The sequence below is a fragment of the Eleutherodactylus coqui genome, chromosome 8, assembly GCF_035609145.1.
Source record: "Eleutherodactylus coqui strain aEleCoq1 chromosome 8, aEleCoq1.hap1, whole genome shotgun sequence".
Classification (NCBI taxonomy): Eukaryota; Metazoa; Chordata; class Amphibia; order Anura; family Eleutherodactylidae; genus Eleutherodactylus; species Eleutherodactylus coqui.
This window is the reverse complement of record NC_089844.1, coordinates 95,423,245-95,436,673: the sequence shown is the minus strand read 5'-3', so window position 1 is coordinate 95,436,673 and position 13,429 is coordinate 95,423,245. Positions and strand designations below refer to the sequence as shown.

General features: G+C 38.7%; 1 protein-coding gene across 5 annotated transcripts in view; it reads right to left on the bottom strand.

The window, feature by feature from the left end:
- PARD3B (par-3 family cell polarity regulator beta) overlaps window positions 1-13,429 on the bottom strand; it is a 1,131,600-nt gene that overhangs the window by 447,054 nt on the left and 671,117 nt on the right. For 4 of the 5 annotated variants that reach the window (XM_066576076.1, XM_066576075.1, XM_066576074.1 and 1 more), the window contains one exon: window positions 8,440-8,730. In XM_066576076.1, the coding sequence (XP_066432173.1) occupies window positions 8,440-8,730 (291 nt within the window). Of the gene's footprint in view, window positions 1-1,822; window positions 4,906-8,439; window positions 8,731-13,429 lie in introns of those variants that run through there. The other variant, XM_066576078.1, reaches the window with a different exon arrangement.

Genomic DNA, 13,429 nt, shown 5'->3' with positions numbered 1-13,429 from the left:
TCAGAGCGAGAATAAGTGTGTAATAGCAATACTGTATCATATAAATGTGCCACATGGGAATGTTGTTTCATTTTTGGCAGCAGCAGGTATATTGACTGTGTTGGCCTTTCGTTCCCATTTGGTGGGTATATAGGAAATGAAGGATTTTTTTTCGTATAGAGGGCACTGAAGAAATACAAAAGAGTTATGTTATGCCCCTTTTAAACAGGATGATTATCGTTCAGTTTCTGGCGCTCATTTGAATGATAACCAGCCCATGTAAATGCACATTTCAACTGAACGAGAATTGTTAATTTTCGGCATGCAGAAAACTGAATGATCTGCGTTCAGTGTAAACAGCAGTCGTCCACTTTTGAATGACTGTCTGCTTAGCGTGAATGGAGGTGATCGGGGAAAGAACGCTCCCCGACACACACTTAGCCTCCATTCCGGAAGTGCTGTGAGTGATGCCAATGATATTCGCCCCTGTGTTACAGCACAGTAGCGAGTACCACTGGGATAACAGTCATGCATCATTTGCGCGACAGCTTGTCTCGTGTAAAAAGACCATTAGAAAAGATGTGAGCAGATCTGTATTGTTTGTTTTTCTAGTACATCTGTGCAGTTGGCTCCAGAGTTGCCATCCAATAGGTGGCGCTGCAGAGGTATTGTTCCATCTTCCTTTTATTGCATATTACCCAGAGGAGGATGCATGGCCTTATAAATCTCCTCACTCACCTTCAAGGTGCTCTCCTCAAGGAGACACAATAGCCCTCCCGATTCTAGTTAGGAGTATGTTATTTCATTTAATCTTCTCATTAGCTTTCTTCAGGGCATTTAGAGTATTAAAGTTGGTGGCTCCAATGTGCAAAGTAAGTTATTTGTGAATATTGGTCAGATCAGAAGCTGGTCAGTTAGGTCAGCAAGTGTTGATAGAGTTGGGTTGCCAACCTGTTTTGCTGGCTTGTTCAATTCAGAACATGAAAGAGGTTTTGGTGACAAGATCGGAGGTGGCGCCACTGCTTGCTGGTACATAGAGATGGTTAATTTTAGATTTCCGTTACATTATCAGTTTGTGGCCACTTTCAGAAAATGTTTAGAGGGCGGAAATCATAACCTATATACTGTAATTTCCACTTATTGCAGCAGCGACTAGGGCTACCGGATGGAGGCTAGGTTAACAGGTGATACAAAGAATCGGCTGCTAGCAGTTAGCGCTCTACCACTTTTATGTGAGACCTCATCTAATGCAAGGGATTGTCATGTTGGTGGGGGCTTTGGAGTTTATCTGAATTGTTCATCTGTATGTTGGTTTGTGTTACATGTTGGTGTGTGGAGCTGTTTAGATATAGCAGATTTGGGTTATTGGCAGGATAAAACCCCAGGAGTATGGAAAACTAAAGCAGTCAGTTTATTACTAAGCTTCGGTCATTGTATGGTGTGGGTGATTAAAGGTAATAGTCCTGAATGTGTCTGATCAGTATGGTGTAAGATGAGATTTGGTTCAGTAGACCTTCAAGGACTCTTGTCTGTCATTATACGTTCATAGTGGGTATACTATTATTATGTATATTTAATATGCATGTTTGAATTAGATTTTAATATGTGAATTGAAAAGAGAAATATTAATTTTATTTTGTAATGTAATGTTTTCTAATAAAGTTGGCGGCTGTGGTCTTTAATACCACAACAGGTGTCCCCGTTTTTGGGAAGGTAAAGTGTAGTATGAGTAGTAGGGCAAAGTCTATGTTCCATCCCTTCAGTTATACAAAAATAATATAATGCTATAGGGCTATATATACTCTATGTAATATTTATAGAAATCATACATGAACTCAGAATGTAGAAAACAAATCAATATTTATTTACATTTAAGCCTAAAATCCAAAAAAGGAATATATCCTTTCACAGATATAAAACCATGTATATTTCTAATGAAGTAATCTCTTTAAACAATACTTTGCTATATTGTATACACAATGAAAGTTACAGTGGGATTTTCAGCTATTATGCAATGTAAAATACAAGATAATCAAAAAGCTTATTAGCTACTAAAGTGAATACTTGAGAATGATTATAGCAAATGTCATATTTATATTTTAAAAAATTGCAGGTTTGTAGCCCAGTTGACCTAAAATGAAAGGCAAAATAGAACGGCCAATTTTTGTTCTAGTGTGGGGTAAATTTAAACAATTTGCAAGCACTTTAATAAATAACATTTTTTTTTCTATTTATAGTTGGATTTATAAAGGCTTTGTGGGTAAAGGGAAATCACAAGACCATCTACTAATGTTTCCGATCTCTAATGTAATGGAGATGTCTACAGCAGTCTATTGGTGGTGGCCATCAGTTAGGCTTTCACACAGAACAAAACCACAGACTTCAGCAGAAGAGGCCGACCATCCAATGTCCATAGGAGCCCCCTGACTCTCCCCGATGGATCTCAGGAAAGAGAAGAATTGAACATGCTAAGCTTTAACACAAAATCCTTTTGATATTGAGGAAGTATGCAAATAGGGGATAAGCAGGTGCTACTCTCCTTTGTCTATTCAGAACACATGTACGCTGGGGCGAGCGGGTATGTATGGAGAGTTGAGGAAAAAACAGGCATTTAGTTGACAGTTGTGAGAAGCTGACTGACGGATAGCAAATCACAATGCTCCTCCAAAATGTTTTTTTCAGGTGGGTGCTAATTATTATTTACATTTCTAAAATAATTGGTTCTTGGAGCTAGTGGAAGATATCGCTTTTTTGTATTAAGTCTGTCTTGTGACAGTAGCACCTTAAACAACACTTTTGGCATTATGACTAAAAGCCTTAAAGCTTAGCTACAGTAATCCACTTAGAGATATGCACCCTTAGTGTGGTGTTAATTTACGTTTCTAATCTAGAATTAAAAATGAATGCACTCTGCTGTTTGACACCTTCAATCACTTTCGGGTTGTTTTTATTTCTACAGTATATGGGGCAGAGTAGTAGGAGGACTAAATTATTTCCATACTGTCTTCTTTCCAATGTCAGCGTCAGGAAATGATAGAGGGGCAAGTAACTAAAATAATTGGAATATCTTGCCCAATCAGGGAACTGAAAGTTGTCTTTGTCTGTAAAGAGAACGTGCTAGCTAATGCAGTTTTGTGATCTACAGCAGCCTCTGCTACCCAAAGGTTACAACGCCTATAGATAGCCAATGTCCTAAAAATATTCAGGCACTACCCAGCATACAGTAGGGTAATATTCATTACGCCAAGTTCACACAGTGCAGTTTTAAAATGTGACTTTTCTACTAAATCAATAACTGGGAAAGAGACAATTCTTTGTACATTATCTCTATTTTAAGACCATTTCTAGCAGTGGCTAAAAGAAAAAAAAACTGGCCTAAACTGTGCAATATGAACCCAGACCTCCTCGACTTTGGGCCCTTTAACATTTATATGATGACTGCCCTATGTCCACGGGGCAGTGATCAACCGGTAAATGAGCAGCTTGTTCGTTGGTTGATCACATCTTTTGTGGAGCCAGAAAAATCCATTGTTCTCAGTGGCTCATGTTCCTGTATACTGGGGGATCTGCTGCTGACAGTGATGGAAGTGAATAGGGAAAAAATGATCATATGAACGACTGTCCGTCCTTCAATAGAGACTGATCGGCCTGTGTAAAGACAAGGTAAACAAGCACCAATCATGATTGTCACTTGTTAAATGCAGATAGACAACCTATGTAAAAGGGCTTTTACTTAGGAAGTCTGAAAGAGTGGTAAGTATTAACACAGCTTGTTTTCAGCATGGTGTCTCAGTGCTGGCAATGTTGGCCTTGCAGCACTAGAGTTCTGAATTTTAACTGGATCAGTGAGAACATTTGCATAGAGTTTGTATAGACTTTATGTGTACCATAGTGTCCTCTTACATTACTACAGTTATTAAAAGGTCCTTTAAGATAAGCTAAGTTCTCAGCCCAATCTAACAAACACCGATAGACACACATTCCGATCTTCGCTCCTTTAATTTTCTTTAACATGGACCAATAATCAGTGTATGGGGCTGAACAATTGCTAGTACAATCATTCATCCCCATAGGCCAGCTGTACATCTCCCTGTTCACATGGGAAGATGATCAGCGAGCATTCTTATGTTTGCCGAAACTGAACAATCAGTCAACAAATGAGTATTTGCTTGCTCGTTGGCTGATCATTGGTTTCTTTTTATCTCCCAATTGTCATGAGCGTTTGGAGGAATGTTCAGTCAGGCCCAATAATTGGCCAATGAGAAAGGAACTTAACTAGAGTATGTGTGTTTAAGATAGGGAAATAAATTCCGATACTAATGACTGATGTGAGCGATGATCTTTGTATGGTGCTGCAGAAAAGGTTTCTGTAACTGAAAATTCGGAATCTTAAAATAGATTACACTGTACAATACCAAATATGATGTATGGCTCTGAACATGCTACAGTATAAGATAAAAAATTATATATATTATATATATATATTTTTTATTTTTTTATTTTTTTTATTTTTTGTTTCTAAGTGTTAGCCTACTAATGCACAGAGAAGCGGTTCAGCCTCTTTGATTGTCCAGGACCGGAGGGCTGCTTTAATACAAAATAGTATGCGTGTATGTGGATAGCCACATTTGGGGTAACTAAACAGCCCACTGCAAGCAGTGATGGCACAGAAAGCAGACAGGTACAGGAGAAGATGCAGCGGCTTGTTGCCAGTAGACATGATTATTTTAGATTGATTACAGATCTCAAGTGTATTTTTTCCCTATGAACTTCCCTTGAAATACATGTCAATAAAGCTTGTATTTTTCAGCTGCATGTCATCACTTTGCTAAACCCTACACATTCCCTTTGTTGAAAAGATGTTCTGTGCTTCTGCGTTTCCACTTATCTTGCTCTCATTTTCAGATGACAGCGAACTGCACTTTCCTGGATAAGACAAATACATTAATATTTTTTTCTGAAGAATAAAAAGTAATGGAAATAAGACAACAAATCTGGTAAATCAGGGTGTGATTGACAGCTGCGACATAAAGTGAGATAGGCGGGAGAAAAAAGGATGCTGGCATATTTAAAAGTTTAGCACACCATGCAGGTTTTCCACTGATATCGAGACAATGGGGCTTACACATTAGCATCTTCTTAATATGGATCAGGTCCGGTATTCAAAGGTGCTCGTGATACAAAGTAATTGGCAATACGGAATTACAGAAAAAATACCAACTAGTAAAACGCATAGTTATGCGAGGAGTGCTAAACCTTTGTAGGATTTAGAAAATCAGAGCTTAAGGTCACATAGTAAGGGATGCCACACATTCTACACCCTATTTTTTCATCGAGACAGACAGCCAATAAGCAGGAAACGTTAACGCCAAGGGCACAAATGGCATCAATGGGGATCGCCAGTAATATTACACTTCCAGCCAGAGGCGTAACTTGAAGCTCCTGGGCCCCAATGCAAAACCTGTAACAGGGCCCCCAACTATAATGCTTTATTCATAGTACTAGGCTCCCTATATGGATAAGAGAGGCCTTATGGCCCCCCCCCCCCCCCCAAGGCTCCTGGGCCCGGGTGCAACCGCATCCCCTATAGTTACGCCAGTGCTTCCAGCCTAGTGAGCCATTTAACTCTTTTGATGTCCAGCACTGAGCTTTTGCTCTGGTTAAACAAATATCTACTAATAAGCTCATGACCGCAAGTATTTCCTGCCCAATTGTTGTCCAGTGTGACCTGTAGAACTAGATGGGTAGAGGTGGCAACTCCTACTGTGCACTAAAGGCAAGTGAGCTTGTAGCCATACAGTTATGTAGGAGTTACATAGTTTATAATATTATAGATTATAAAATCACGCGCACAGGTAGAATATTTTAATTTAATATTTAATTGGACACAATGTAATCATCCACCTAATCATTATTCTGATATGTATGCAAGCCAACTGCTTCTTCATTAAAAGATTTTCACCATTCGAAAGATGCTCATAAACTGAAACAAAAAAGCTGTATATTCAATTTCTGCAACAAACAGCAAAGATTTTTTTTTCCATCGAGAAAAGACAGTCATTTTTCAATGTGATCAATCACAGCATTGACAGCAATGATCCAATCAGCCATTTAGAAGCATTAGCTAATCACATACTGATTCCAAGAATCTACTCAGCAGTTTAGACATTTCGTGTCAGCTTATCTGGAAAGTTTGGCAAATGAAGGTCAATTTTATGGTCACATTTCACCCATGATTAGAGACCAATGATAAAAAGAGCTTTTGTCGGAAGCAATCTGGAGCTAGTAGGAGATATATATGTAACATAGAGACGTAACCAACAATTATCATCCCAGATATAGCGACTGAAAACTACAAAAACATACTAGAGATTGCAAAACAGACACATTAGTTGAAGTTCATTAAGAATGTCGCTGTGTGGTTCTATTTCCTATAGTCATGGTCTGAGCCTGTATTTGAAAACATAGAACTCTCCACCAGTCCCTTCATTTGTAGCACAAGTTGGTTGGTGGGTGCTGTTACTGGAGTCATTGCCCTTCTCTAATGAAACAGTAAAAGTATGTTCACATATGGTAATTGTCACTGCATTGTAAAAACATTGACAAAAGCATGCGCCAGGCTCCATTCACATCCAAGTTATGGTTTTCACAATGAACAGAAACCACAACGCAGTGCCAAATCCGTTTCCTGACGAACATAGGCAATGGCCAACAAACCCTATAAACTTATAAATGGGTACTTTGGGTTCCACCATAGTGTCCATCATTTTGATAGCAAAAGTAATGCTGCATGTGAAGCTTTATAGAGTGTTGTCAGCTCTCCTGCCTTGTCTCTTAAATTACTTGTATTTTCCATAAAACAACAATTCTTAGAACAGTGCGAGTCTATGTAGGGAGATGCCATCCCAACAACTATCACTTCTTCCCTTCACAAAGGAGCAACAGTCTACCAGTGAATAGAGGTGAAGCGCACCGGAAATCTCAACCGGCCGCCCATAGATGAAAGACTGCCTGTTTATACTGAGTGAGAAGTTGTTCTCCAGCCATTCCCTTTTCCGTGAGCTGAACTAAAGTAAGTGGTTCTACTTTAGTTTGGTCTTCATTCCATCTCCGGATGTGGCCTTTCTGCATTTCTGCTACCAAATCTACCATAAATCATGCAAATTAAAATGTATGCATCACCAGCATGATTACTTACGGAACTTCAAACTTTAATTAACAGTGGAACTATTGTAAAGTAGTCTGTCCACAGACCCAGAATAAAAGTCAAGGCAGGCAACAATTGTAAATTAAGTAATCCCGAAAGAGACAAAACAGAAAATGAAAATCCTCTTATTAATTTGTACACAATTACCCCGTTGATATTATTACACTTTATTCGCAAACATTCATTGTGATTAGGGCACGGGCTGAGAAAGGTTTAGTGCGAGCGCCATATAAGTTGGATAATTATCTTAAAATCTCTTAAATTGATAGCATATTATTAATGGATTCATAATTAACCCAAAGAACATTACCGGAGCTGAAAATAGTGTGTGAAGCGCTCATTACTGCTCCGCTAAGTGCGGCCCTTTAATCAGAGCTGCTGAATACTATAATGTTTTAATCTAGATATTTATGTACAAATTTGGAACAAGCATGCATCAAATGGAAAAATTAGAAGCGAATAAAGGCGGCAAGATTTTTCCAGCAGCAGGTATAAAGGTTGCAGTTTTTTTCCCCGTTGTGGTCGTCTTTATCGTGCAGTACAATCAAGCCTTTTGTCAGCTATTTATAAATATCCATCGACTGTGCTTAGCAGGATAATGTTCAAAAGCAGCTAATCAATCCCGCAGCAGTGAACATGGCGACCGCCTTTCTACAATGCATTTGTCTGGATTTTTTTTTTTTTTTATCTCAAAGCTCGGAAAACTTTTTTTAAATAGATGAAGACAATATTGGCCTTTATGCATGATGTAACTTGTTGCTTTACAGGAGTAAATGAGGATAGTGAAGGGTAAACTATTTATAACCAGAACGAGATTTATCTGATTATTTTGTGTCTAGGATCAATACATCCCAGGACAGAAAGCTTAATGCAACGAAGGCCAGGCAGAAAGTTCCGTTGACATGGCACACCAGGAAGTTGTTCGTTTTACAACAATGATTACTTGGTATTTTTAAAATCATTAACCCATCCTTAAATGGCCAAATGGATTAAATGCTGCTGTTTCCTCGCCAGCCCCTTAAAGAAAAGCCTTAGAAGGGTAATCAGTCTTATGAGGCAAAGCTTAGATCCAGGATACAAATGCCACAGTTCCGCTATCTTTCCCCAGACTAATTGAAACTGCATGATACCACACAGCAGGGAAAAAAGGTAAAGTGTAATCATATGCAATTTTTTTTGTACAACTTCATTTAATGAGCATCGTGCCATCAAGGCCCAAAGAGTGATAAGGTTTGTTTGGTAGCGGTTATTACCTGTCAACTGTATCCGGTGCCTGCTGCTTCTTGTTTATTTTAGCGTAAAGGTCTTGAACGTGATCCCTCTCTGAAACAGACAAAAGTGTCTCTCTAGGGTAAGTGTAAGACCCAGGCATTGCGGGTGAATAGGGCCTTTGGGAATTGTGCTGCGGAGCAGGGGGCTCTTTAAAGTGGTTCACTCGGGCATAATTAGGGTCCGTGTCATCATCCTCAATATCATGGGAGGCGCTGAAGTTCCATAACATTTTGGATTGCTTTTCCCTTATTTCTTGGTGCTTTGCATTAATCCTGCAGATCAAATAAAATAAAACAGTCAATCACTTAGATCCTTCCACCAGAAAATCCATAAACTATTTCATAAAACAGCATGGACATTCCACAATAGTCAATAAGGGAGATGAACTGTTCGTGTATACTCCACCGGCTGAACAAAACTTCCAATAACACAGAGATGAGCTTATGCTACAATAGCTTCCGCCATGCCACTGACAGCAACAATGTCTTCCTATGTAATATCCTTTATGATTTCATTCAATTTACTTCTTATAACCAAAGCCGCAGTTAACTTATTGGAGATGTAATTGCACAATGCTTTCCCATGTTTACCCCGGTAGTCGAGTCATGCAATAGAAAAACAATGTAACATTTCTGCAAAAATTGAATAATCTGTAAATTCGGTATGGTTTGTGCATGTATATACTCGTGGACATCTTAAAATTAAGCTTATGTTTAGGGCATGAAACAAATAGGTATTTGGTAAATACAAGTGTCCTCTGATGCTCTACTCCAGCAAAAAAATATTGAGAAAAATGTTTTTTATTGAAATGTGTGGTAAGGTCATTGTACAGAATTTCAATTTATAATGGACAAGTTTGGGGGGTATGAATGGAAAGCACATTGCATGTTTTCGATTACATAGTCTCTCTAAAACAAGATAATCCATGCTATCTGGGGAACGGATATTAAAAATAAATAAAGAGAAGAAAGAATTCCTCCCTAATTCATTCCTAGCAAAGACGTTGTTTTGTATGCGCTTCCTAAGGGGTACTCTTCACACTGCATACTACAGCAGTTCTAGGTGACTTGCAGACACAACAACTTTCATTGATTTATTGGACTTTGACTGCAAGCCATGATGGTCGTGTCGTCGCAGTAAGTCTGCGAAACAGGTATACCATGCTTGTGTCAAGTTTGTTATAAAAAGTTAGCTGCTCTGTAAATCATCACCCGTCACACTCAGTCTGGTGTAATCAGAATGAGCTCAGATTTGTTTTATCATACAGCAAACTTTTATAATTCTAAATCAAAGGGTGTGCCCATCTACCTAGCTAATAAAGTACCAAACATAAAGGCATACACTAGTTCTGCTTTGTCATCTTATTTTTGCTGTTTGAGCACACGCTATGACGTCCCTCGTTTCTTATCAAGGGTGTTTCTTCTGACTGTGTCATCTAGATAAAACGTCCATAGCAGTTACACCCGTATCTTGTTTTGCTAAACACCACTTAATATAAAATATCTGTTCGTAGCTTTCTTAAAGCTACACATACAACTTTGATTATATAAAGAGATATTAAGGCAGCCTCGCTGCACAATTCTATGCATATTCTCTAACTGTCGCACTAGTAAGTTCTAAATATCATTCATATATATATATAAAGTTATATATGTACATAAATACAGGGTGAAGCAAAAGTTTGGACACATGTTTAATTGGTGTAATAATGAGAAATTTAACTTCTAATGTGTGAAAGTATTAATTGGGAGGGAAGCAGCATTTTTTGGTGGAGAGGTTTTTGGTAACCATTTTTAAATCCGCCATATTTAATTCAACTTAGGTCTTTCAAATGGGAAGAGGGTCATGTCATATTAATCTTGTCTAGAATTGATTCAAACACACTTAAAGTATTAGTTTTGCCCTATCTTTACTTGTTTAGGAGTTAAATGAGGACAACGTTGCACAAAGTGCTTTACATGACGTATTTAATGTATGATTATATATATTAATCTCCTTGTGTCAAACTTATTTTATTATGGTCTGTAAGCCCTTGCGAATGGGGCTCTCATCCCTAATATACATAGTAAGACACCAGTATTATAAAAGACACATGGTAGGTGAGAGACAAAGGGGACCAGAAACTTTATATTATAGAAATAAATTAGATGAGGAAAGCAGCTTAATGGGGTGGGGGGAATCTTTCTTAAAATGTTTTGAAGGTTGATCTAACATGTGTTTTATGGAAATTCATGCTGAAGTAACAATTACAACTATGGAATGACTTGTGTATTAGAAATTACACTTGTAAGTCATAGTAACTGAATCACACTCAACTGTTTGCACCATTTTATACTCAATGGTGTGGGAACAAGTGATTCTCATTAAAATACTTGTGACTCAATCCACAGGACAAGTGATAAATGTTTCACTCCTGAGAGTCAAACTGCGAAGGGTCCTCCAAGTGGCTGGAGCAGCAGTGCACATACGCGATTCACTGCTATGGGACCCAAGGAATTAGTCAATGGCATTGTTCTACTAACTTCATATACAGTGAATGGAGCATGGATATGCAAGCCTGCCGACACTCCATTCACCAAGGAGCTTAAAGGTGCACCATTTTTGGGACCCCTGGGGGCCGCAGCAGTCAGGCCTACATAAATCAAACATTTATCACCTATGCATATCATCATTATTTTTGGGGGGATAACCATTTTAGCTCTATGTCTCTTTCAGAGTTATTTCAAGCACAGACAGTGCTCGGAACTGCTGTTTTCAGTGATGATATAAACCTTAGTTGGGTTGGGTCAAAAACTGAAAGGGGCTGTCCAGGGTTAAAAAACAAACAAACAAACAAAAAAAAAAAAAAAAAAAAACATGGCTGCCTTCTTCTAAACATCACCAACCTTATCCATAGGGTTATCTGTGATATTGCAGCTCATCTCCATTGAAGTCATATAAACTGAGCTGTAATAATAGTCGCAACCCATGGACAGGACTCATGCTGTATTTGGAAGAAAGCAGCCAAGTTTTTCTAACCTTAGACAACCCCCTTAAGTTTAAGAAATGTTCATAAATTATGCTAATTTCAGGGTATCACACAGTAGACCAATATTTTGTATAAAGGAAACTATTATCCCTAAAGTCTGATAGAAAGAGATATCTTTAAAGGCTTAGTTTAAACAAACTGCAGGATTTAGGGTGGATTTAAATGTTGAATTAATACATAATATTCTGCAACATAGCTCTTAGCTCCATGATGCCGTGCAATCCATATAACACACGAACGAGCTTGACTCTACCACAGCAAGGGTTCTACAGCTCTCTGCTTTGACTCATGGTGGAGGGGAAAGCAGGGGGGATTAGAAGTGGTCGAAAACCCTTTGATTTTGTTTGTTGATTAGAAGCGCCTTATATACGATGCTAAATCTACATTATGTTTACTCAGGTCTAAAATGAACAGAGAATACAAGGACTTTCTTTCAGTGCCAGCCCACCCAATGCATTGTACTCACTGCCAGGCAGCTGTTCTCTGTCACAGCATACTGGGATAGCTAACAAAGCTGAATGATTGCCACCAAGCAGCAGGCATAATTCATATTACTGGCCAGTGGGCCAACTCTCACAGAGCATGTGTGCATCTATAAACAGACAGTGTCTTATCCTATGCTATACCCTGAGCAGAAGGACCACAACAATTAATTTTTCTATTTCATTGGCGATTAAATTCCAAACTGCTAAACATGAAGCATAAATTTAGTGAAAAACATTCAAGCAAGTTTCTGTCTTTACTACTATGGAAACACATGCACCTTAATTATAACATGGTTTCCAGAACCTAGTGGGTTTAGTTACATGACAAACATTTTTCTAATTTCCCAGAGGAGCATTGCATGATCTTATAAGTTTCCTCACACCTACTTGGTGGTCTCCACAAGGAGAATCTGTAACTCTCCTGACTCTATACACTTTCTAATAATTGTCCTTGTAACATTACATAAAGAGTTTAGTTAAAGGGATTGTACCAAGAGCAAAACCCCTGTTTATGTGTCCTATTAGGACATGTCATATAGTGGGGCTCCCTTTATGTCTCAGAACGGCTCAGTAAAAAGAAGCTCATGTTCTGGCAGCCCTCCTGCAATGCTGGTAGTAGAGGATGCCCATTAGTGGCGATGGCCGCCCTGTACAGCTTCTTTTACAATGCAGCACCTGCAGCCAGAAAAAAACGTAGCTGGCAGTGGATTCCCTTTGCAAAATCAGCTGATTGCTGAGGGTGCCAAGTGTGCCAAGGGGCCTGGGGCAATCAGCTGTGCGTTCTGTACCCCACATATTGTGGGGGCATGCACATCTTGGCACAATCTCTTTAATTAACAAGCCATTCATTATAAGAGGCAATTGCTTTTACGATAAGGCTTGCTTGAAAAAAGATGGCAAAAAAGGGTGAGCTGACATCCTGCATTTGGCACTTATTGGTATGCAAACCAGGTTCAGCAATCAATAAATATTCAAGTGAAACCTATTAAATCACAAAGCAAAAGTAATATTACAGTGTGTTCCCACGTAACAGGTACTGGTTTGTGACGGAGAATTCGCCCATCCATGGCTGCCAATAGCCTCACCATCTTGCCAACCTTATCGACAAGATTGAGCTTCTACTTGCAACCGTGACTGGCTCCTGTTACATGAGAACGCACCCTTACAGATATCAATTAACGCAAGTGAAGATGCACACTGCTGGTACATCAATCTAATGTACTGGAGCGCATTGATTTTATGATTACAGAACTTCTGTGGGCAAATGGAGCTTGACACTTGTTTGGTGTGTTAATTAAAAAGGATAGCAAGTGCAGCTATAGTTCGAGTTATCTATACAACTAAAAAATACTATAACTAAAGAACATGTACTTAATGTGACATACCAAAAGGATTTTTTTTTGACAGAGCCTACGTTTGTGAGCTTAAATGGTCAATAGTTTCACTTTTATGGTTGTT